This window comes from Rhinoraja longicauda, chromosome 5 (assembly GCF_053455715.1).
Source record: "Rhinoraja longicauda isolate Sanriku21f chromosome 5, sRhiLon1.1, whole genome shotgun sequence".
Taxonomy (NCBI): Eukaryota; Metazoa; Chordata; class Chondrichthyes; order Rajiformes; family Arhynchobatidae; genus Rhinoraja; species Rhinoraja longicauda.
The window spans coordinates 37,693,054-37,719,849 of record NC_135957.1 but is presented as its reverse complement, the minus strand read 5'-3'; the positions used below and the strand labels follow the sequence as shown (position 1 = coordinate 37,719,849).

Below are 26,796 nucleotides of genomic sequence, written 5' to 3'. Positions count from 1 at the left end.
ATACTGTACTGACTCAAGTGTTTTGACTGGAAAATATCTGCCGCATTAATTTTTCATTAAGCAACATAATTTTTCACCACAGTTGGTGCAAAAGGGGAATAAAAATAGCTGCATTGCCAAAATCAATTTATGGAGAAAAACCCTATTGAACCAAATGAAATGTTTAAATGATCAAGCACTAAGCCAAAACTAATGCAGTGAATATAGTAGATTTGGACTGCCAAAAACTTAAGCAAAGTGTCCCAAAAGATCTTTTTTTTAATTGAATTCCACTTCAGCTTTGCAGTGTCTAAATAATGAAATAATAAAAGGAAAATAAATTAACGTTTCTTAGTTTGTATGAAAAATAAGTGGAAAGCATGCTGGAAATGTTCACAAATGAACCCCTATGTACTGTACATTTTCTTGTTATGTTTATGTAGTTAAAACCAAGCAATGCAGAAGAACCAGTTTTAATTGGTGAGATTATTGCACATAGGCAACAATGTATTGAAACAGGAAGTTAACATAATTGATATTTTTAACTGGCAAAGATGATAGATGTATGTACACACCCATACACTTCTCACCTCTCTACTCCCCAGTCATAAAATAACAAAAACAGAAGTGAAGTTGTGTTAATATCAACATTAAATTTATGTTCTCAATTTTCATGTGCACATGAAATTTTAACTTAGTACACGTTAAACGAGAATTTCATTATTTTAAAGCATTGTACTATGCTGGCACAGTACAAAATAGCTAGCAATTCAATATTAAAAGGCATTCAGAAAAAAATAACAACATAGACCTCACAATTGGTTTCCTGATTTTTCTATCGCTGTTAGAGGAAAAATTGTTTGGATGTAGCAACATTATTGTGTGCAGCTTTGGTCTCCTAATTTGAGGAAGGACATTCTTGCTATTATTGGGGGGGGGGTGGTGAGGGTGGGTGGGTATGTGGGGGGGGGAAATCTTTTTTTTTTTTAATGTCTCTTCCGCGGGGCCTTCCATCGCCCGGCGCGGCTCGGCCGCGGGAGTGAACAGCGCCCGGTGCGGCTCGGCCGCGGGGCCTTCCATCGCCCGGTGCGGCGCGGCCGCGGGACACCATTCTGCTTTAGTTAAACATTTTGTTCAAGATGGCCGCGCCGTTGTGTTTGGCTGCCTGCCACTGTATGTTTCTTTTTTTTTTTCCTAATCAGATGTGCAGCACTTTGGTCAACGTGGGTTGTTTTTAAATGTGCTATACAAATAAAATTGACTTGACTTGACTTGACTTGCTATTGAGGGAGTGCAGCATAGGTTCACCAAGTTAATTCCCGGGATGGTGGGACTGATATATGATGAAAGAATGCATCGACTGGGCTTATATTCACTGAAATTTAGACGGATGAGAGGGGATTTTATAGAAACATATAAAATTATTAAGGGATTGGACAGGCTAGATGCAGGAAAAATGTTCCCAATGTTGGGCGGAGTCCAGAACCAGGGTCACAGTTTAAGAATAAGGGGTAGGCCATTTAGTACTAAGATGAAGAAAAACCTTTTCATTCAGAGTTGTGAATCTGTGGAATTCTCTGCCACAGAAGGCAATGGAGGTCAATTCATTTGATATTTTTAAGAGTTAGATTTTGCTCTTAGGACTAATGAAATCAAGGGATATGGGGAGAAAGCAGGAACGGGGTACTGATTTTGGATGGTCAGCCATGTTCATATTGAATGGCGGTGCTGGCTCGAAAGGCCGAATGCCCAACTCCTGCACCTATTTTCTATGTTTCTATGTTATGAATGTATTCAGTAACAAATTTCAACATGATCATACATAAAGCAAGCCCAACAAATTCTTGCCCTCCTCCCACTCCCCAGAATGTTTAAAGGCTGAATACAAAGTTGGCGCAGCAGAATTCAAAATTCCTCACCTGTGAATTTGATCTTGTCTGCTAGAACGAACTGGTGCCAGACCATCAATTTCATCAAAAAAAATGATGGATGGTCGCATTAAGTAAGCCTGTAAAAGAACATACTTTGAAATATACCTACAAATTATATTTAAAACAGAGAATTTTGCATGCAGTATCAATTGGAAATATGTTGCCATAATTTTTCTTTACCTGATCAAACAGCAGCCTGAGTTGGCGTTCAGACTCTCCTACCCACTTGCTAAGACAATCTGCACCTTTCCGCATGAAAAAAGAAACCTTCTTGTCTCCCACACTGCATTCATTCGCCAGGGCTCTAGCCACCAAAGTTTTTCCAGTTCCAGGAGGTCCATAGAATAAACAACCCCTACATCATAGAACAAAAACTGAATTTATAAATGGATTTAATTTAATGCTTTAACTATCTGTGCATAACCTTTAAATTCCCAAATATGAACATTTCCTATTGCGATACAAGAAGCTGCAGTTGCTGAGATCTTGAGAAAAACAATAAGTGCTGAAGGATCTCAGCAGGACAGGCAGCATTTGTGAAGGGAATTGACAGAGGACATTTTGGATTCTGGGCCTTCTTCAGACTGACTGGTGGGAGAAAACTGGCAGAGAGCAGGACAAAGCCTGGCGAGTTCTAGATGTATACAGAACACAACTGGGATGGGCCAAAGCCTGGCAAGTTTAGTTTAGTTTAGAGATAAAGCATGGAAACGGAAAGAAGATAAATGAAATGTAAAGCCAAAGTGAGGCAGATGGGTGGAAAGGGCAGGGTGGTGGGGGGGAAATGATGGAGGGGTAGAGTGGAGGTGTATAAAATAGAACTAGGGAAGTCGTGGATGGGAGGAGCATAGGAAGGAGGGGAAAGGAGCAGGGTGACTGGTGAGGGGGGATGTGGGATAAACATGTGCCTTACAGGGTGGGTGCAAGGTGTAGTATTACTTGAAATTGGAGAATTCATTGTTCATATTGTTGGGCTGTAAGCTACCCAAATGGAATATGAGGCACTGTTCCTCCAGTTTACATGTGGCTTTACTCTGGTAATGGAGGAGGCCAAGGCCAGAAATAGGTATGAAAAGGGGAATGGGTGTTAAAATGGTTAGCAAAATGGGGAATCCAGCAGGCCTTGGCAGACCAAGCACAAAATTAAAGGAGGCCACATCGGGAGGTAGGAAAAGGTCAGAAAAAAATCAGGGCTGGCAACGGATGACCAAGGATGGGTGGAGCCCGTAGTGGCCCATCATTGGCTGGGGAAGAGGTGACAACGAAGATTTATTCATTTCTAACATTTAAAACACTACCTTGGTGGTTGAATCTTGAATCGTTCAAATACTTCAGGATAAAGTAAAGGAAAAACAACCATCTCCTTAAGCGCTTGAATATGCTGGCTTAACCCTCCGACACTGTTGAACCGCACCTAATAAGACAATTCATAAAAATTAAATGAGCAATGATGGATCCTCACAAGCCTGATATACACCACTTCCCTAAAAGGTAAACTGCAGAATATGTTGGACTTAAGGCTCAATAATACAACAGAAAATAAAATTAGTAGCTACCCAATAAAAAATATTGGCGACCTGATATGTATTAAATGATTTAATAGATGCAAACCACCAAATTGACTTTAGAGAGCGAGCCGCATTGTGAATTGAAATCAACACATAATATAAGAAAAATTAAAATCAAATTAGTTATGTAAAAAGTTTGATCAATTATTATACAACTCGGGTGCAAAAGTGGTTAAACCGTCTCTTAATGCAACAGTACACAAGTGGTGTAGGAAAGCAAACTGCAGATGCTGGTTAGACACAAAATGCTGGAGTAACTAGGCGGGTCAGGCAGCACTCAAGTGGTTGTTTGCTTGAAAAAGTGTCATGAATGCATCATTTAAATATTGCGAGTCATGAAAAGGATTCTGTTTACATAGTAAAGAATCTGTGTGTGTGGACAGAAACAAAACTAATGACATCAAGGTTTAAAGCCTGTAAGGATTGAGACAGTAAGAGTGTCAAAAGCCCAGACGAGTCCAAGGAAGGGAATAGTAGGAAGAAAAAGACATCACCCAGTTCGAGGCCAAGTCACAATATAGAAGGTAGAGGTGAATAGTTCAGGGAATGTGAGAATTGACAGCAGACAAACACACAGGAAAAATAACAGATTCTCATAAGTACAATGAGAGGAATAACAAAAGCATGCAATTACATTGCACTATTATTGCAATAAAAAGATTGTTTTTAATCCAACAAAATTAATACAAACAAGGCAATAACATTGCTAAAACAAATGCACCACATAACGTTCTGATTGCTGAAAACAATTCCACTCTCTTCACTGTCTTCAGTTGTGCATTTATTCACATTTTTTGCATTTTAATCACTGTACAATTTACCTAGATAAATGTGACTAAATGCACAATTGAAGACAGTGATTGGAACTTGGCAGCAATCTGTTATGACCTTGTACTTTCTTATGTTGATTAACCATTTTGGTCTTTGAAACGGTCATACATTATCTAGTTATACCACAAAAAAACTATTGCACTGTTCTGTGCAGTTAAAATAAAACAGAAACTTACTGATGCATCTAAGTGCATTGGATCTACATCAGCCAGGCTCGCCCCAACTTTCACACGTTCCCTAAGGATTTCACTGGTCAAATCTTCCGTTCTAACGTTCATTGGAAGACACCTGTTCAATAAACATAGGTTACGAATTTGATGCAAATTTCCAAATTCTACCTAAACATTTCCAGTTTTACTTCACTCTATAGTTCTCAGCTAAATGCTGGATATAATTTAATATTTGGTTTTGTGTATTACATGCAAACACCCATCAAATTTAGCATAGTTAGATACAGCTCAGGAGGAGGAATTCCTGTAGAATCAATACATTATTTACGTTAAATACACCAGCCACCCTGCTGTGTCACTCTATTTTATAAACAACTCCACAGGAGGAGGTCAGAATATGCAAGGAACTGCAGATGCTGATTTACAAAAAGAAACACAAAGTGTTGGAGTAACTTAGTAGGTCAGGCAGCATCCCTGGACGACATAGATAGGTGACATTTCAGATCGGGACCTTTCTTCAAGAATGTGGTCTCTTGGCCCTTAGGATCTATTCTGGTTTCCAAGGGAATAATCCCATTAGACTCATCAAACCCATCTTATTTTATCTGTACTCCTGCAACTTATTCTCACACGTATATTCCCATCAACCTCCCTTCAATTCTTTTGCCATTACTCTACCCACAGTAATTGGCCACTGTAATTACCCCTAATTCTGCCAAAATGTTTTTGAGGTATGTCAAGAAACTGGAGCACTCAAAGGAAATCCACACAGCCATGGAAGGCACGTGGAAACTGTGTACTAGTATCTCAAATCAGAATTGAATCTGGCTCCCTGGAGCTGCAAATAGCGATACTAACTGCTGTGCCACTACGTCACCCCTGACTAAAATTAAAATTGTAGTTGGACATTGAGCAAGGAATTGTTCAGCCACAAACTAAAGAAGCAATTCAAGAAGCAATTAAAATGTTTCAATTCTGGTAATTTCACATACCACATCACCTAACATTTCTGAAAACTTATATTCGCTGACCAATCTTTTACATTATTAAAAATAAATGCACAACTGATTTGGATTACAGCTTGTCCATTAAAAACTGTATTTTTTAAAACTTAAAACACAATGGAGGAATCAGTATGCATAAAACCTGATGAGTTATAATTCTGTGCAATTTCAATTTAATTGAGTTAAGTCATTTTATAACACATAATTTACACAAAAATACCTACTATGTCTTTTTTAAATACAGATCTTCATTACTTTATCTTACCTGTTTCTAGCCCTAGCCATGCTTTTGGACTTTCTTCTTTCAAAACGTTCTTCATCAGATGATGAGGTGGTGTCACTACTATGGATTGCATGTTTTTTTCTTCTTTTGAAACAAAGTACAAATTAATACATTTAGTTTCAACACCAGCCACGCTTAAGCATATCCTCACTGGGTGTAAAGTAAGCCTCTCCCAAGGACGGTACACCTGGAGACATAATCAAGTGCTCAAATGCCTGGCAGCGACTCTGGAAAGCAGGAGAACAACCAACCCAGTTATGCCAATTGCCTTTGTTCGGGAGGGGGAACAAAAGCAACGGAAAATTCCACCAAGGACAAGGTTTGGACAGCTGGAGGCAGCCCGGGACTGGCAGATGCTGGTGGATGTGGACCAACGGCTTACAGTTCCACCAGAGATAGCCATCACCAACTTGAGGCCTGATCTTGTCCTCTGGTTCAACTCTCAGCGCATGGTGTATTTTGTGGAGCTCACAGTCCCTTGGGAGGATGCTGTGCAGGAAGCCTTTGAAAGAAAGAAACTGCGCTACACAGACCTTGCAGCGGAGGCAGAACAGCGGGGCTGGAGAGCAAAGATCTGCCCGGTAGAAGTTGGATGTCGAGGATTTGTGGCAACATCTACCGTAAGACTGATGAAGGACCTGGGAATCAGCGGACAAGCCCTACGCCAGGCAATCAATGAAGCATCACAGGTGGCAGAGCGGAGTAGCCAGTGGCTCTGGCTGAAGAGGAAAGACCCCATCTGGTCTCCCAAATAAGCCGGCTAGGCAGATGCAGAGGGGGGTGGTTCTGGGACGCCAGAATGCACTGCTGAGCCTACTGGAGACGTCGTGGGTCCAATCAGCGAAACGTCGATGAAAGTAGATGCCCACTTGATAACCCCAATGACGTGTCTGCCTAGCCTTTCTCAACATCGGAGGAGCATAGGTGAGTGCATAAGCCTCCCATTACCACCGGGAGCAAATTGACATTTGGCACTTTGGATTTCTAACATCTTGTCCTGTGTATTTGGAAACATTTAGTTTCATCTGACTGCATTTTCACACATTCCCAGAAAATACTCCAATTCATCTGCTGTCTACATTATTAAATACAAAACTGAAAAAATTGTCAGCTTTCCTGCTTTCCTTGCAAAAACTTAAAAGGATAAGATTCAATTGTTTAAAGTCTAAACGTTCAATACATTTTGTATTATTTTTACCTGATATGGCTTCTTCTTGCAGGAGATCTGAGAGTATCAAACAGTGTGCTTTGTCTTTGTCTTCGATGAACAGGCTCTGAAAAAACAAACCAATTCCCACATTTAAACAAATATTAGCTCAGGTGCAAACTTGCCTAAAGACTAAAATAAGTGTTTGAATCAGTTCATGGTGCAAGCTTAAGCAAAATTCCTGAATTTACTGGATAATTCTTGACTATAAATAAATATGCCCTTTCAAGAAACTTTTAGATATTTCTAATTAATTTTGATCAGTTCCGTCTTCGTTAACATCAACTAGATTCCCAAATTGAAAATGCAAAATGCCACAAATAAACACCTCATCATGGACCATTAATAGTACTTCGCACTTTTACCTATTGGAGGGGCTTGGTATCTTTGTACAGCCTTCCGCTGTCTCAGGTTATACGGTCTGTCAATTTCTTCAGCCTCTTCTACTTCATCTCCATCTTCCTCCTCCTCCTGAGATTCTATTGAAAAAGAAGATGAAGGTGCATGGTGTTGTCACAACAATTACATTGAAAATGTAATCATCCATTGGTATCACAAAATCTCATTTATTTGCATATTAATCATGTTATTTATTTCAATCTACAGAATAGGAAATAGCATATGGTTAACTACAACAAATTTCTACTTTAAATTCTAATTTGCATGGTTAATCGTGGATATTATTAAGAAACTGTAATCAGGATTAAAGAAACAGGCACAATGGTTCTACAAAGGGATAAGGTTTGCAAAGATCTGAAAGAGGAATAGAAAGTAGGAAAATGTGAAATTGTCCATTTTGATAAGAAAAATTATTAGAGCATTTTACTTTAAGGGTAATAGAATAGAGAGCTTGAAATGCAGCAGGATCTGGGTGGCCCAGCATATAATTCATAGTAGGTTTGCATACTGGTATTGCAAGTAATAAGGAAGCCAAACAAAGTTTATTGCAAGGCAAAGTAAACATAGAAATAAAAAGATTTTGTCATTATATAAGGTAGATTTACTGGACATGGAACATGTGGACTGTTTCAATTTAGTTTGGTTAATTGTCACGTGCACCAAGGCACAGTGAAAAGCTTTTGTTGCATGCTATCCAGTCAGCAGAAAGACAATACATGATTACAACGAGCCATTTACAGTGTATAGATACATGACTTAGGATGAAAGTAGGACAGACCAGATGAATGAAGTTTAGAAGAGTGAGGGGAGACCTGACCGAAACAGACAAGATCCCGAGAGGATGGACGTGGAGAAGATACTTCCTTCTGCGAGAAAAGCTAGGGAGAGTGTTCAAATGAAATAGATTACCAATTTAAGATGAAGACAAGCCATTTTTTTCTCTCAAATGGTTATAAGTATTAGAAACTTTCTTTCTTAAAGGACAAAGGAAGCAAAATCCTTGAAAATGTTAAAGGCAAAAGTAGATATGTGATAAGGAAAAGGGTGAAAGATTACCACCATTAAACAAGAATGAAGAGACAAGGTTACAATCAGATTAGCCATGATCTTATTCAATGGCAGAGCTGTCTTGATGGGTCAAAAAGCCCACTGCTCCTGATTCATCGATATATCCAAATGTACACACGTCATTTGTAACCTAGGGGCTGTAATTATATTTAGTGTTATGAAAATACTTGATCTCTTGAGAAATTACATCTCAGGATTAAAATCAGGAAAAGAGCCATTGGGAGAAGAGTGAGCAAAGGCTGCATATTCACAGTGCCAGTGCATGGTATCACCACATTGGGTGTATCTTGATTGGACATCAAACATTTTACTTTCTACAGTTTTGGATGCTAATCAAAGTGTGTGTTACTCGAGACATACCCACTGTCTCTTGACAATAGTTGTTATGGTAAGTACCAGGCAGTCTAGATCCATTTTTGTTAGGCACAGTCAGAAGATGATGGAATGGTGCTTCTGGACAAATTGTTGAAATTTGACATTGGCCATGACTTTGTAAATTTTTTACTGTGGTCATTTTCAAAATGGTATACAGATGCTCCTCGACTTACGATGCTTCGACTTACGATATTTCGACTTTAAGATGGTGCAAAAGCAATACACATTCAGTAGAAGCCATACTTTGAATTTTGATCCTTTCCCGGGCTAGTAATATGCGGTACGATATTCTCTTGTGATGCTGGGCAACGGCAGCGAGCCGCAACTCCCAGTCAGCCATGCATGTTAGATGATTTTGCCCAACTGTAGGCTAATATAAGTGTTCTGAGCACGTTTAAGTTAGGCTAGGCTATGATGTTCGGTAGGTTAGGTGGCTATGATGTTCGGTAGGTTAGGTGGCTATAATGTTTGGAAGGTTAAGTGTATTAATTGCATTTCCGACTTATGATATTTTCGATTTACGATGGGTTTTTCAGAAAGTAAGCCCATCGTAAGTCGAAGAGCATCTGCATTTGCTAATGCTTTCGGAGAAAAATTTGATTAAAAATGTTCTAATCCTACTGCCGGCCAAATGTCCAGTTTTCTAAGCTGTAAATGTTCCAATTTTAACTCAATTTCAATTTTTGCTTGGCAATGCAAGGACATCCAGGCAGCAGATATCACACGTTCTAGTTATGATGCCACATCATTATTTAAAATGCTATAGCAATTACAATTTATCTTGGAAAGGAATACTATTATCATAAACAAATCTCATCTAGTCTATCATCAAGTAAGATGACATATGCTAGTATAAAAAATCATAAAAAATAGAGATGCTGGAAGTCTGAAATCAAAACAGAAAACAGAAAGATGTGTTCTTCAATCCCAAATGCAAACTGTGCTTTTCTATCTAAAGATGCGACCTGAACTGCTAAGTCATTGCACAAAATTTACTATTAAAAAATATCTTCATCACATTATTCTACTGGTCATTTTACTGCTACTGAAATTAAAATGAATTTCAAGTTTTTCCTTGTTAACAATGTGTGAAAACTGCACTTTTCTGAGACAATTTGAATACGCATATAATGATGATATAAGGACTGGGCCCAAATTATCAATACGCAAGACTTTAAATTATAGCCTTTAAATAGCGAGGCAAATAACTACCATGTTTCATGTAAAAATTTATTTCACTTTGAAGAATGGTACTACCCTATCGCTTGCACTAAATTATACATAGTGCATTAAATTACACATACGTCACCAAGAAAGTTGAATAAACAAATATTTTTTTAAATTACACCACAAACAAAATACAGCTGATGTAATATATTGAAACAAAGTACATATTCTGCCGCTTAGTCAAATCGTGACGTAATCCTCGCAGTTTCCTAATCTCAGCTTCATCTCCATAACACAAAATTGAATGAGCGGGACCTTTATTTTTTCTATTAGATTACGAGCAAATCAGTTAATTACCCTTTCTAGCATTCTAATACACTTAGAATGTTAATCAGAACGGCACTTTTAAAATTGGGATGGGAGAATTGTGCTCCAATGAGTGAAAAGAATGAGATTTTCACATCATTTTGATTTAAAGAATGGAACCTATCAAATGAACATAATGAAAACCGAAGGTAAAGTATACCTTCACTTCCTTCTTCTTCCTCTTCCTCCTCCTCCTCTTCATCTCCTTCACTTGTTTCCTCTACATGAATAGGCATTCCATACATATTTCTTCTTAAAGGTTTTCTTTTCCTCTTCACACGAGAGTACATATCCATGTTTTCCTATGATTAAAGAACACATTTATCCCAAATTATACATTGAAGTTCATTACAGTTCAACATGTCAACATGCCACCAATGCGAAAATACTTCAAGCTCCCAATAGCCAAAGCCAAGTAGAAATAAATGACTGCTGGAATAATCAGTCATCTAAACAGTGGAATAAAGATGATCATTAACATTCAATAGAACCTGCAGGAGGGGAGGGAGAAATCAGTGTGATGCAAGTTCATCCCTTACTCAGAAGCTGAAGCATTGGGAAATCCATTGATTAATCAATAACACAATTCGAGGAACGTGTAAATTCTAATGATGACATTTTAAGGCTGCTGATCATGCTTTTATTCAAAAATTACATTGCATTTTACCTGAATTATTGCAAGATATTAGACTTATATTGCAAGATGTCAGAAAAAAATATTTCAATTAGAAAAGCTAGAAATTTATCACCACGAGCAAAATCTATCAAGCAACATAAACCCTGCTTAAACCCGAATTGATAGAACTTGTCAGTCTTTTTTGAAAAAAAGAAACTCCACAGCAACCCAAAATCTAAATTAAGATACTGGAGGCACTCAGATACTTCTCTAAATTTTCCAAATGTTGCATTAAAACTAATATTGACCCACTGTGACCAACTCTTGATTATATAGAATGGAGTGGGAAAGGTGGATGGGTGGAATAAAGAAGGTGATTTGCTTCCTTATGTAAATAAAATGACAGTGGAACATAAACAAACAGTACATTACCATCTGTACAGTAGGTCTATTAAATGCCACAGTTCTGAAGTCATTCCATATTTTCCTCCTTTAAGCACGAGCACTGATGGTACTAAGCATGTTAAAACTTGATGTGGACAAATCATAATGTTTGCATGGATCGTCTCGGAACTGAGGGTATAGTTACAATTCGATTTTTCACGTTTTTTTCCAGCAATGCGCTAACTTTTATACTTAGGTTTTACAAATGGGAACCTTTGTTGTGTTGTGTAAACTGTGAACACCTCAAAGAAAAAGGAATTACTTCATATATATCTAAAATATATATTTTTGTAGAGCATCATCTTTTAGTATGTTTACATCTTAAACAAATAAAACTACAAAATGTGCGAATCATTACTATTACATCGAAATGTTGACTAGTTTGACTAGTTATCTAGATGGCTTTAAAACATTGAGCACACCTAAATAAGTTTTTAGAGACACAGATATTGCATTGCCAACTACCTTTTTCTGATATGCTCTTGGTGAAATTTTTCAATTAGTTAAATACATTTTTATTCATTAAGTATATCGAGGCAGCATTTTGACCAAACGGTTCAATTACAATTACAAACCAGCATGTATCTATGCAATGGTATAAATTAAGAAGAAACATTAATTCTGAGACAAAGACACCACATTCTGTACACAGTCATGTAAAATGGTCTGTTCCAGGTTCGCCCCTCTGCTCTGTACTCAGTATCAGCAAACTATTGATCCAGAGTTGAATGCAGTTATGCAATACCCCAACGTGTATTTTTAGGAGGGAGGAAAATAACTGCAGATGCTGGTACAAATCGAAAATACAAACTCCGTACAGACAGCACCCATAATCAGGGTCAATTCCGGGTCTTTGTTGACGTAAGGCAGCTAGCTACTTTACCACTGCGCCACTATGCCATCACAGTGTGGAAGTGTTTGCATTTGTGTGCTCGCACAGTGCCCTCCATAATGTTTGGGACAAAGACCCATCATTTATTTGTTTGCCTCTGTACTCCACAATTTGAGATTTGTAATAGAAAAAAACCACATGTGGTTAAAGTGCATAATGTCAGATTTTATTAAAGGCCATTTTTATACATTATGGTTTCACCATGTAGAAATTACAGTTGTGTTTATACATAGTCCCCCCATTTCAGGGCACCAAAATGTTTGGGACACATGGCTTCACAAGCGTTTGTTATTGCTCAGGTGTGCTTAATTGCCTCCTTAATGCAAGTTTACGAGAGCTCTCAACACCCAGTCTTTCCTCCAGTCTTTCCATCACCTTTGGAACTTTTATTGCTGTTAATCAAAATGGGGACCAAAGTTGTGCCAATGAAAGAAGCCATTATGAGACTGAGAAACAAGAATAAAACTGTTAGAGACATCAGCCAAAATCAACTGTTTGGAATATCATTAAGAAGATTATTATCTCAATGGAGTTATGTTAGGTTAGGTAAGGGGAAGGTGCAGCGAGACCTGGGTGTTCTTGTACACCAGTCACTGAAAGTTGGCGTGCAGGTACAGCAGGCAGTGAAGAAAGCTAATGGAATGTTGGCCTTCATAACAAGAGGATTTCAGTATAGGAGTAAAGAGGTTCTTCTGCAGTTGTATAGGGCCCTGGTAAGACCACATCTGGAGTATTGGGTATAGTTTTGGTCTCCTAATTTGAGGAAGGACATCCTTGTAATTGAGGCGGTGCAGCATAGGTTCACGAGATTGATCCTTGGGATGGCGGGACTGACATATGAGGAAAGATTGAAAAGACTAGGCTTGTATTCACTGGAGTTTAGAAGGATGAGAGGGGATCTTATAGAAACATATAAAATTATAAAAGGACTGGACAAGCTAGGTGCAGGAAAAATGTTCCCAATCTTGGGTGAGTCTAGAACCAGGGGCCACAGTCTTGGAATAAAGGGGAGGCCATTTAAAACTGTGAGAAAAAACTTTTTCACCCAGAGAGTTGTGAATTTGTGGAATTCTCTGCCACAGAGGGCAGTGGAAGCCAAATTACTGGATGGATTTAAGAGAGTTAGATAGCGCTCTAGGCGGCTAGTGGAATCAAGGGATATGGGGAGAAGACAGGCACGGGTTATTGATTGGGGACGATCAGCCATGATCACAATGAATGGCGGTGCTGGCTCGAAGGGCCGAATGGCATCCTCCTGCACCTAGTTTCTATGTTTCTATGAAAGAGAGCTCTGGTGAGCTTACTAATCGCAAAGGGACTGGGAAGCCAAGGAAGACCTCCACAGCTGATGACAGAAGAATTTTCTCTATAATAAAGAAAATTCCCCAAACATCTGTCCGACGGATCAGAAACACTCTTCAGGAGTCAGGTGTGGATTTGTCAATGACCACTGTCCGCAGAAGACGTCATGAACAGAAATACAGAGGCTACACTGCAAGATGCAAACCACTGGTTAGTTGCAAAATTAGGATGGCCGAGTTACAGTTTGCCAAGAAGTACTTAAAAGAGCAAACACAGTTCTGGAAAACGGTCTTGTGGACAGATGAGATGAAGATTAACTTATATCAGAGTGATGGCAAGAGCAAAGTATGGAGGAGAGAAGGAACTGCCCAAGATCCAAAGCATACCACCTCATCTGTGAAACACGGTGGTGGAGGTGTTATGGCCTGGGCATGTATGGCTGCTGAAAGTACTGGCTCACTTATCTTCATTGATGATACAACTGCTGATGGTAGTAGAAAAAGGAATTCTGAAGTGTATAGACACATCCTATCTGCTCAAGTTCAAACAATTGCCTCAAAATTCATTGGCCGGCAGTTCATTCCACAGCAAGACAATGCTAAAGCATACTGCTAAAGCAACAAAGGAGTTTTTCAAAACTAAAAAATGGTCAATTCTTGAGTGGCCAAGTCAATCAATCACCCAATCTGAACCCAATTGAGCATGCCTTTTATATGCTGAAGAGAAAATTAAAGGGGACTAGCCCCCAAAACAAGCATAAGCTAAAGATGGCTGCAATACAGGCCTGGCAGAGCATCACCAGAGAAGACACCCAGCAAGTGTGATGTCCATGAATTGCAGACTTCAAGCAGTCATTGCATGCAAAGGATATGCAACAAAATACTCAACATGATTATTTTCATTTACATGATATTGCTGTGTCCCAAACATTATGGAGCCCTGAAATGGGGGGACTATGTATAAACTCTACTGTAATTTCTACATGGTGAAACCAAAATGTATAAAAAATGGTCTTTATTAAAATCTGACAATGTGCACTTTAACCACGTGATCTTTTTCTATTACAAATCTCAAATTGTGGAGTACAGAGGCAAATAAATAAATGATGGGTCTTTGTCCCAAACATTATGGAGGGCACGGTATGCATTCATGGAGAGTTGCATTTATAGACAGAAAGCAATTTCCATCCTGCTCTCATCTGTTTTAGGTGTTCAAAGACTAGTGTTCAACTAGTCACATTTTTAAATGATGCTTGTGGATTTTAATAGAGAGCCATATCTTCAGACTCAGCAGTTTCCTAATTCATGAACAATAATACTCACAAACTCTGTATCCGTCCACATTCTGAGACGCTCGACTTCCCCAGGTCTTCTGTTTTGCCTAATGTTACTTGTGATGTTGTCCATTTCTTGCAAAACAGCTTCTGCAGTACTTGATCAATGAAATACAACATTAAATAATAATGATTTTGAAATGTGATTATTTATATTACTCACACAATAAAATTATCACAACTAGCCTGGGATTCAGCCACGCCGTACAGCAAATAAGTCTAGCGTACCAAAACCTCTTGGGCAAAGTTAGATACTAGTTCAGATTTTGCATCCTGCAGTTAACATGCTTCAATGTTGACATTGTATCATTTATAAGTCAAAAACCAAGAGGGACAGGCAAGACAGCATGAACCCAAACAGCTGTAAACATATTACTAATTTAATAGAAGCAAACACTGAATTTAATTCCTGGAAGCATTCAGGTTTTTTAACTCAAATGTCAGGAAGTTAATTGAACCAGGGTAATTTGTGGAAGATAATTCAATAAAGTCTCAGCTGGCATCATTACAATGGAAACTGCTTTAGGAATGTACTTTAGGGTAGCAAATAAGCTACTATGAGAAACTGTCTTCCGTTTCTCAGTATGCTGGTGAGTTTTAAAGCCCCATAAAAAGGATAAGACAGAAATATAAAAAATAATACAATTATGTAATGGTTTAAACTTTAAAGCAATGGATTTGGCCTCCACCACCTTCTGGGTAAGGAAATTTCTCCTGATCTTGGTTCAAATTGATACCTCATTTCTTGAAACTGTATCTGTGATTATTGGGAACATCCTCTCATGTCTAATCTGAGTTATCCCTATAGAATTTTATAGGTTTCTATAAGATCCCCTCTCATCCTTCTGTACTCCAGTGAATGTCAACCCAGTCTACCTAATTCCTCCCCATACAACAGTCCTACCATCCTAAGAATCAGTCTAGTAAATATTTGTTGAACTTCCTCCAATGACAAAAGCATCCTTCCTCAGATATGGCTCACATGGGGTCTCACCAAGACCCTGTACAACTGCAGCAAGACATCCTTGCTCTTATTTAACCAGCTTTGTGCTATAAAATGAATGATTAGATATTTTAGAGGTAGCCTGGTTATGGGAAGAAAACCGAATTAAAGATTTCACCAAAGAAGCTAAAGAAGGAATCTAATATACAAACTCGATCATTAAACAGAAGAAAATGGTACATACGCTTGGGGATTTAAAACATGACAATGAAGGTACACAGATCAGAATAATTTTTTCTATTCAAAATTAGCTTGGTTCAGTTTCACTTCAGTCAAACAATTATGAATTTGGCTTCTATCTGTAGTCATGTCTCTTTCTAATAATGACATTAAAACTCAAAAATAATCAAAAGCTGAAATGAACATACAGACATTTCAAAGAAAATTCCAGAAAAAGTATAGCATGGACTGTTGAATGATCTGAAATTAAGGGCAAGAACTTTCAAACTAAAATGGAATTAAACTTGAAGCCAATGTAAGTTTGCTAGTAAAGGATAAACAGAACATGAGGAGAGTTGAGACATAAATAAACTAAAGTTAAATTGCCAATTGTGATAAAGCAAATTACTCAATCCAAAATGTAGGGTAAAACAATTTGCCATGCCATAGACTGACACTTGTGGAGAAAGTTCCAATCAATATTTACAATGGCCAAAAGGCAAATAAAGCAAAGTAGTGACTGGAATTACTGATAAGGCTCATCTGTTTAAAACTATTAATTTACATTTAAGATAAATATTAGTGACAAAATCAGCTGTCAGAATAGACTTAAGAGACTCAGCAAGAATTAAAGTTTAACACACTCTTACTTCACTATAATTTTAACAGGATATTTCAAAAGGAATTCCAAATTCCTTCAGACACAAGCATTAATATATCAATATAGCAAGGCATAGCAGGAAGTAGTTGAAGTGTTTTCTGTTCTTAACTCATATATAAAGCACTAAAATGTATTTACCTGTTCACTAATTGATCAAACAAAAGGCTTTGGTTGAGTGTTTCAAATTTGTTTCTCCTTGCACGACCACTTCTTCTAACTTCTGAATCGCCATTCATGTGAGAATGGTTCCCATCTTCTTGAGATTCACGTCGACTTCCAGTATTTCTGAGAACTATTTGGAGTGACAGTAGATTATCACTTTTACCATTTAGCTTCATATATTTTAAAAGTAACCATACATGTACAGAGGCTTTGTGATAGAGCACGTGAATAGATTGTAACCTGCAATGTTGTTTTGTTTAGCTATGTCAACTTTAAAACTACTGCTCAAATCTAAATAAATTTAAAGGTCAATTGTTGCGATGTTTTTTACCCAGACAAGCAATTTGTCAAGGATTTCCACATTATCTCAACAAAAAGGTAACCACTTCTTTTTATGCAAAAGAAATTCAAGTAAACCTTGATCTTATATCCTATAATTTTATATGAAACTAGACGGGTGTGCACCCGTTGGGTGCAAATCTCTTTTGCGGGCGGTCCTGCAGGCGTGGCAACCCCCATTGGGTGCAAACCTCTCCTGCGGGCCCAGCAACCCTACCGATCCATGGACCCATTGGCGGGCGGGGAGTGTCCCCCGGGGCCATGGGCGGGCGAGGGGGGACAGGGAAGAGTAGAGGGAGCCACTCACATCGGCCCCAGGCGTCCATCGCGTCTGCCAGAGCGAGCCGTGGACCCGAAACCTGTCCTGCTGCGGTCAGCAGTGAATGACGGCGATGGCCATATTGTTGGACTCTGTTGGACTCTCTGCCGCCGCGCTGCACCACGAGAGGAAGGTCAGACACGGGGCAAGCCGGGACGGGCGCCGGTCATCCCGGCGGGGTCAAAGTTTATGATGTAAATTGTTTTTAAAAAGTAACAAAAGTTTATTTATTGAGTACGCGAGGGAATGGTGATTAGGGTGGGGCTAAGATTGTGGCATTATCGTGTACCGTTTTTTTCCGGATGAAAACTCCACATACGGGACAAACAAACAGGGGAATAAACATACAGGGGAAGGGAAAAAACAAGATGAGAGTTTTAGAGATGGATGGATGGATGAATGGATGGATGGATGATCTGGATTGTAGTTATCATACAAAACATTTACACAAATAGATGTACTAATACTCATAGCACCAACAACCCCAGTTCAATTCGGATCTCCAGTCCTGTTTGTGCGGAGTTCACACATTCTCCAGGTGACTGCATGGGTTTCTTCCCACATCAAAAAACTATTCAGATTGTTAGATTAATTGTATACTGGGTGTTGATGAAAAACTTCCGGAGGATAAGATGGAAAGGGGTAGGTTCAGTTTAAAAATGAGTGCTTAAATGTTTGGCATGAACCCAGTGTGTTAAAGGTCCAGTTTCCACACTGTATCACTCCATGACTCAAAAGGTGCCACCTTCACTAGCCTGATTAAAACCCTTTTAGTCACCAATGAAATCAACTCCCTCAAGGAATGTGGTGTTTTGGCACAAATGATTTTCAATTTTCCACTGCAATACAGTATTGGTTTCCTTTCTGTATTCATGTATTGCAACCTGATTATAAAGACTTAGCAGTAAAAAAAACTAGGTAAATGGTTTGTCTAAAGAAGAAAAGTTAGCACGGTTAGCATCTTTGGAAGTTTAGAAGAGTGAAGGGAGGCTTTATTGAAATATTTAAGGACTCGAGAGGTCTTGACAGGATTCTTATGAATAGTTTTCTAAGAGAATCAGAAATTAAAGATCATAACTTAAAATTCACCTCAACCTTGTTGCCCATTTTAGACGAGAATGAGGGAAATTTCTCCTTCTCACAAGTTTGTTAATTTCCTCAAAGGCCATTGAAGCAGAGCATCGAATATTTTTTAAAGAGCTTTTGACAGAGGTCAAATGGCCTATTCTCAATTTGTATGTTCATAAATAAGAGTTAAATGCCAATAGCAGTAGAAACAATAGAAATACCAAACACAGTTCTGTTCATTCATCAACCTGCACCACCACCACCACCCCCGTCCCCACAAATTATTTATCATATTTCCTTCATTTTCTAATTTTAATTTCAAATTTCTAGCATCTGGAAATTTTTGTTTTTCGAAACATTTTCCAACTTGCAATTTTATCAGGTAAAGCAGGAATACAATCGACCCATCTTTGGAAAGGAGCTTACAATCTGTAAGCAACGCACTAACCAGCATTCTGTTTCCTACAGAATATTTGAATATTGGGGGAAACTATGCTTTGCTGACCAGTTTCTCCAAGCCAAAGATTCCAATTTAAACTAAAAACTTGGGACCTTGAAAATATAAGTAAACAATTACAATGAATTTCTTTGTGTTAAGTAAACTATTCTTTGCTGACCAGTTTCTCCATGCCAAAGATTCCAATTTAAACTAAAAACTTGGGACCTTGAAAATATAAGTAAACTTACAATGATTTTTTTTGTGTTAAGTAAACTTACCCAAAGTACTATGCCCATTTTGCATTGAAGCACCTGCACGAGTAGTTAACCTGGCAAAAAAAAAGTACAAAGTAAAAACTATTACTATCATCAGCTTTGGACATGGGAGAGATTGTGGTGGTTGGGGAGTGACTAATGTTGTGTCTCAATTTAAGAAGGGCCGCAAGAAAAAGCCTGGGAACTATAGACGTGGGCCTAACATCTGCAGTAGGCAAGCTACTAGAGAGGATTTTGAAGGATGATATCATGGGTAAAAGACCCATAGTAGTGGAATCAAAAACGAGAGGACATGAGTTTAAGGTGAGAATGGCAGGTTTTAGTAGGAACCTGGGGGGGCAACCTTCACTCATAGGGTGGTGGATATATGGAACAAGTTGCCAGAGGAGGTAGCTGAGGCAGGTACTATATCAGCATTTAACAGACACTTGGCCAGGAAAGGTTTGGAGGAAAAAGATCCAAATGCAGGCAAATGGCACTAGCTTGGATGGGCCATTTTGATCGGCATGGACAAGATGGCCCGAATGGCCTGTTTCCGTGCTGTATAATTCCATACAGATGTATGAAATGACGATTTCAACTAAATTTGAGTTCCAGAGCACCGGCCACAGGTTGCAAATTCAACCCACCGATCGGCCATGAAAGTCCCAATGAGGTCGAGATTGGCTGCCTTGCTGAACCTAGGCGGAACATTTTCGGGGAGACTTCCAGGGCGCGGGGGATTTCTCGCAAAACCCCTAATGACCTCTAGCGGAACGCTGGTGTTCATTACAAGTCTATATATCCTTTATTTTCTTTTTCTTTCTTTCTTTTTTTTCAATCCAATTTCTCTTGGTAAACGCGATTTTGTAAAAACATGGAAATCGTGTAAAAAGCGCGGAAAATGGATTTAAAAACGCGGAAATCCACGGAAACAAGGAAAATTCACATGCCATTATAATGCCCTTTACAACCTCAAGATATCCAAAGGAGGATATGCACAACTGGAAAATTGCAGTTGTAAAAGGGGAAAACATAATAAACATGTTGCAGAAAGCCACAAACATACGAATCATGACTTGCTCATCTGTTTTAGAACTTTGACTGCGTGGGCTAACTCCCCATACACTTCCTCAAAATATAGTCATATGATCTTTTGTATCCACAAATAAGAGGAGCTTGGTTTAACATCTAAAAGACTATACTTCCAAGGGTGCACAGGGAAATTAGTAAAGATTTTGATGCCCGGGTGTCTATATCATTTCAATTCAGTGAACCAAGTGTTACCATCTGAGCCACAGTAGTTATCCATGGAAGTCTGCAGTAGTAAATGGTAACTGCAGACCTCCCAACGTTTGATTTTACAAATTCGTAATTTTGATGTAAAAAATTCAGAATTTTACATCAAAATTCATAGTATGGCGCGTAATGCAACTTTTCAGCAAAATAAAAAGGTATGCGCGCCAAATGCGCATACGTATTGCGCTATTCATGTGTGAAAAATGACTATTATTTCCAACAGTCTGTAGTTGTTGGACTACATGTGCAATGTCAGGCCTATCATGAGTATATTCTGCTATTTATAGAAAGGTTATTGAACAGAGATACTTTTTGCAACACAAAGAAAAAATTGTTTTGTTTTGTTTTTTCTATTTTGCTTTTTCCTTATACATCCCAATTCTCTTGGTATGGAATAAAAGAATAATGGTCATAAAATGTATGACTAAGTTATGAAGAAAGAGTTGATGTATGCAACTTGACTAAGCATACAGAAGTACTTGTAGTAAATTTGCACATTAATTGATAATCAGCCCAAAAAGGTGGGAAATTGGCTTTTCTGCTGTGCAAAGCGAGATAAAGCGAGTCACACGTTGTGAACTCAAGAAAAAGCTTTATTAAATAAAACGAAATCCAAAACAATAGCAGTGTTGTTGAGCCCAGAGTAACTGCGTGTTGCTGCACCTGGGCTCACCCCCGAACTCCTCTCTGCCGCCCCCAGTCACGTGCCTCTTACCACATGATGAACGAGGGTTCGATTAACCAATGGCCCGACCACCAGATGGCACCAGACAACCCCCCCCCCCCTCCCCCAGAATCGGAGGAGCAGGCGGACGAATGCAATGGCCTGATCTCGTAACCACAGGATCCGTATTCGAACACCCCACAGGCACGGGCGACAGGCGCTGAGACAGTGGACGCCCCCGACGGCGAGGCTGAGCCACTTGCACCGACCGGTCAATGTCCACATGAGTCGGCTTAAGACACGCCACCGATACAGTCTCAGGCTTTCCACCCACATGCAACACAAAAGTCGAAATGCCGTGCTGCAACACCCAGAATTTGACCCTCATCCGACACAGAAATTGGCCGCGGGCTGCGTTGCGGCCCCGCCGACACTCGATCGATAGAAAAAGCACCCTGCCGTTTGGCGTGCCACAGCTCGTCAGCATGTTCGGACAGCCGCAGAGGGCCGGCAAAATCCTCAACCGCAAGGAGCAGGCGGATGTCCTCAGGCGCCTGCTCCAGAAACACGTGCTCGAAAAGGAAACAGGGCTGATGACCATCCATCAAGGTAAGCATTTATCAGATTCTCATCAGATCTGATGGCTTGCGATCAACGAGACCACCCATGTTCAGATTCCTCGCAGCCCGCCCGCGGTTGCTGAGCCCAAAAGTGCTCAATAGAAGCGCCTTAAGGCCGTCATACTTGCCAGCAGCAGGCAGAAAAATGAACAAGACAATCGGCCGTGTCCTGATCCAAAGCCCCAACCACGTAATAATATTTTGTGTCATCAGCAGTAATGTGCCGAATATGAAATTGAGTCTCAGGCTGCTCAAACCATACATGCGGCTGCGACGTCCAAAACACGGGCAATTTAATCGCCACGGAGTTCTGCTGAGCCGGAGGGCAGGCGTCTGCATCGGACGGGCTGTTATCTGCATCCATTGTGCAAAATCAGAATGGCGGAAATGAAATAAGAAAGCGGAAACCTTCCGCCAAATTCGGACGGGTTGGGAGGGGTGTAACTGGTAACGTATAGATAATTAAGCAAAATGAATCAATCAGGCTCTAAAAAAAAATATGAACACTGTATATTGGTTTAAAGTATTATGTCAGCCATACAGTGAAAGTACAATTTGTTTGCAATACCAACATCACAGAAGTCTCAGGTGCAGTTGCTATGGTTATAACCGAGACAAAGTGCTGACAAGACTTAAACAGTTGCGTTTATTTTTAATTGAAATCACGCGAGCAAATTAGTGGAGTGGCTGATTCAGGCTTGCAAAAGAAAATACAGATAGAATGGGTTTGAGAAAGTAGTGACTTATTATTACCAGATAAATTAAATTTTTAAAAAGGATTTGTGAAGTAAAATGCAAACACTGGTTTGGATGTTTCCATAAAATTTGAAGTATTATATACAGTTATTGTGCAATGCAATATAAAAAGAATACGAGGAATTAGAAACATGAAATGTTTCATCACAACTGTTTCCTGCACAGCAGGTACATGCATTTCAAGGTTCTGATGAAACAGTTAATAAACAGGATGTCAGGGATAATTACAGTGGAAAAAATTGCTAAAGGGTTTGAGTTTTGTGGGACGAAGAGAGAAAATCTGTTCCCAGTTCAGTACTTAATATCATGCAAGTTTTTGGGGGGCAAAAAGTGAAATGGTCTTGCAACCGACTGATGAATTAGGGAAAAGCATTACTAGGAAAAAGGAAAAAGCCTTACACAGCTGTTCCCACTTCTTCCCAGCTGTTAGCAGGCAACTGAACCATCCGACCAACAACTAGAGAGCAGTGCTAAACCTAGAGAGCAATGCTGAACTACCATCTACCGCCTTGGAGAACCTCGGACTATTTTTGATCGGACTTTACTGGCTTTATTTTGCACTAAACATTATTTATGTTATTCCCTTTACAGTGTTATAAAATGGCAATAAACATAATGCAAATTGTAATGTACCAACATTAGCTTTGTCACACAATGCTTTCATATAAACGCTCGGGTACAAAGATGCTGCTAATTCAGCTCACCTAGATTGCCTTGTTGTGCCGCACCATTCTTCTGCTGGACCACTGCTATGGGAATTACGTTCAGTTGAAATATCGCCAGAAACTGGATCAGCATTCCTTCGCCTTAGCTTTGCTGGTGGTTCTGCTTGACAATCACTTAAACTAGTTTCATCATTACCAGGATCTTGCTGTAAAACAATATATATATATTTTACTTTGTATAAAAAAGTGACCACACATTTAACAACAAATTTTGTGCTTATATACTGAACAAAGATTTTCTCTCTCCCAGCCAACAGATTTAAATTAAATTGCAGAGAATGAGAATGCTTTCAGTAATATACAGTTTAAATTAACATCGTCATAAATCGTATCTCAGCAATGATCCTGCCATTTTTCATAGTTAAAATTTCCTTTCCAATCTTAACTATTCAGCATTTGTTAATTGGAAGTAAAAATAATTCGTTGTGAAGATGCAGTGATCAATAAGCACGAAGTCAAAATATGAAATTGGTGTTGAATAGAACATCAACTAAAATGATTAGTTAATTATCACAATAATTTAAATGATCAAGTCAACAGAAATTAACCATAATATGCATGGTAATCTTATCACCTTTAAAGTAAAAGTGGGAAAATTCAAATTATTAATAAATAACGTTGGTAAGAATACCATGCATATTATCAATCTTTACAATACTTTTAATTTGGCAGAAATATCCAAGCAGACTTAAATCAAACTTTTCAAACACTGGTGGCATCAATAAGTAGATTTTGAAATGTTAGAACTTTGGAGAAGTTTTGCAGACCTGTGGTGCAAAGATTACATTTAAAAAATAAAAAATACACGTCATCAATTAAAGTCACTGAAGTAAATAGTATTACTGTAGGAGCAAACCAAGATTCAGGAAAATCAGAGTTGTTCAACATGATGACCAAACAGGAAAATGGGCTTGAGAACTGTAAATACAGGCCTGTTCAGCCTCGTGGTCTTTTCAATTATTACTTGTGTAATATCGTAACCTGAAAAATGAAGTTCCTGAGAGACGGACAGACAGAAACTTTTAGAACAATACAGAAGATCATGTTTCTCAATAGCTCTCTTAAATGATGGTCTCAAAAATGGGTGTAGTATAGAGCAAAATGTTGCCCTTGTATCTGCCGTTTCCTAAGTTGCCTTTGTGTGCTTTTGGGCTTGAAATGACACCCTTACATTGTTTTTATACTTTTTCAGAGATAAATAAAAAATGGACAATAACTTCATTATACTACAGTTTTTAAAGTAATGCTACTCTCTCCTACAAAGTGACTTATTTAAACAGAAGGAAGACACACATTCAAACTAATACCCACTTCCTTTTGCTGCACAGTCTATCTTCACATCTACAGTTGTTATTACTGGCTCTTACCTCCATGAATGGTTTACCATGGGTATCATGGAGTACTTTTTAAAAAAGCAGAGTGGTTAAGAATTGGAACTCACTGCTGTCAGAATCAATCAGAGCTTTCAAGGGCCATTCTTAATCACGTGTGTGACCAAAAATGTGAAAAATTGTGGAATACATCTCTTCTAATTCTGAAAGCATTACAGATAATATATTAAGATATAAGAAAATAACTGCAAATGCTGGTACAAATCGATTTATTCACAAAATGCTGGAGTAACTCAGCGGGTCAGGCAGCATCTCGGGAGAGAAGGAATGGGTGACGTTTCGGGTCGAGACCCTTCTTCAGATTGATGTCAGGGGGGCGGGACAAAGGAAGGATATAGGTGGAGACAGGAAGATAGAGGGAGATCTGGGAAGGGGGAGGGGAAGGGAGGGACAGAGGGACTATCTAAAGTTGGAGAAGTCGACGTTCATACCACAGGGCTGCAAACTGCCCAGGCGAAATATGAGGTGCTGTTCCTCCAATTTCCGGTGGGCCTCACTATGGCACTGGAGGAGGCCCATGACAGAAAGGTCAGACTGGGAATGGGAGGGGGAGTTGAAGTGCTCGGCCACCGGGAGATCAGTTTTGTTAATGCAGACCGAGCGCAGGTGTTCAGCGAAGCGATCGCTGAGCCTGACACCTAGAGCAGCGAATGCAATAGATGAGGTTGGAGGAGGTGCAGGTGAACCTTTGTCTCACCTGGAAAGACTGTTTGGGTCCTTGGATGGAGTTGAGGGGGGAGGTAAAGGGACAGGTGTTGCATCTCGTGCGGTTGCAGGGGAACGTGCCCGGGGTTGGGGTGGTTTGGGTAGGAAGGGACGAGTGGACCAGGGAGTTACAGAGGGAACGGTCTCTGCGGAACGCAGAGAGGGGAGGGGAAGATATGGCCAGTGGTGGGGTCCCGTTGTAGGTGACGGAAATGTTGGTGGATGATATGTTGTATAGTATATTGTTTTGTACTGTATATATGACTTATATATGTCAAAGTTTATCAAGTGAAATTTTAATATGTTATGCTGACAATGTTTGTTTAGGGTCAGAGATCAAATATGACTGGTCACGTGTGTGGCCATGTGAGGTATTTGGTCACTGATAAGCCGTACTACTTTCCTGATAACCATCTTCCCCTGATATACTTACAAAATACTTTTAGATTTTCCTTAATCGTGACTGCCTGTGGTATTTCGTACCGCACCTTTTGCCCTCTATTTTCTTCTTCAACTATGTCCCTAAATTTACTATATTCATGTAGGGCCTCCATTGTTTTCAATTTTCTACATCTGCTATGTGTTTCTTTATTTTTCTTTTTGCAGCTTTCGTATGCTGTGACGTCTAGCGCTCTTTGAACTTACTGTCTGTACCTTTCACTCTCACAGGAACATGTTGGCCCTGAACTTTCATTATTTCACTTCCGAATCATTTCCACTTGTCTGATACAGATGCACCTGCATCTAAGTATTCCCAGACTACTGTGCCAAAACGTAATGGTCACTGTTACCAAAATGCACATCAAACACTTTCCCAGCTACATTCTCTAAGATTAGGTTCTGTACTGTCTCTACTGTATATAAAGCTCCCTGATATACTTCATAAATTCAATATCTGTTTCCCTTTTACAATGACAGAATTCCAGTTAATATTAAGGAAGTTGAAATCCCCTACTACTATAACCCTACTATTCATTGCATTTCCGTAATTTATCTATCTATAATTTCTCTATCTGACTGTGAGGAGCCCTGCAGTATATCCCCAAAATGACTGCCCCCTTTTTATTCCTAAACACAACTAAGGAACTGCAGATGCTGGTTTAAACTGTAGACATAAAAAGCTGGAGTAACACAGCGGGGTCAGGCAGCATCTCAGGAGAAAAGGAATTAGGTTTCGGGTCGAGACCCTTCTTCAGACCAAGAGTCAGGGGAAAGGGAAACGAGATATAGACGATGATACAGGGAGATATAGAACAAATGAAAGATATGGTAACGATGATCAAGGAAAAGTGAAGTC

General features: G+C 39.2%; 1 protein-coding gene across 3 annotated transcripts in view; it reads right to left on the bottom strand.

The window, feature by feature from the left end:
- atad2b (ATPase family AAA domain containing 2B) overlaps positions 1-26,796 on the bottom strand; it is a 101,393-nt gene that overhangs the window by 48,555 nt on the left and 26,042 nt on the right. For 2 of the 3 annotated variants that reach the window (XM_078399300.1, XM_078399302.1), the window contains exons 2-13: positions 23,383-23,549; positions 19,364-19,413; positions 16,897-17,050; positions 14,925-15,033; positions 10,509-10,650; positions 7,339-7,452; positions 6,965-7,040; positions 5,749-5,850; positions 4,486-4,597; positions 3,209-3,324; positions 2,091-2,265; positions 1,899-1,987 (exon numbers count right to left, since the gene is read on the bottom strand). In XM_078399300.1, coding sequence (XP_078255426.1) covers positions 1,899-1,987; positions 2,091-2,265; positions 3,209-3,324; positions 4,486-4,597; positions 5,749-5,850; positions 6,965-7,040; positions 7,339-7,452; positions 10,509-10,650; positions 14,925-15,033; positions 16,897-17,050; positions 19,364-19,413; positions 23,383-23,549 — 1,406 coding nt within the window. The remainder of the gene's footprint in view (positions 1-1,898; positions 1,988-2,090; positions 2,266-3,208; positions 3,325-4,485; positions 4,598-5,748; positions 5,851-6,964; positions 7,041-7,338; positions 7,453-10,508; positions 10,651-14,924; positions 15,034-16,896; positions 17,051-19,363; positions 19,414-23,382; positions 23,550-26,796) is intronic. The other variant, XM_078399301.1, reaches the window with a different exon arrangement.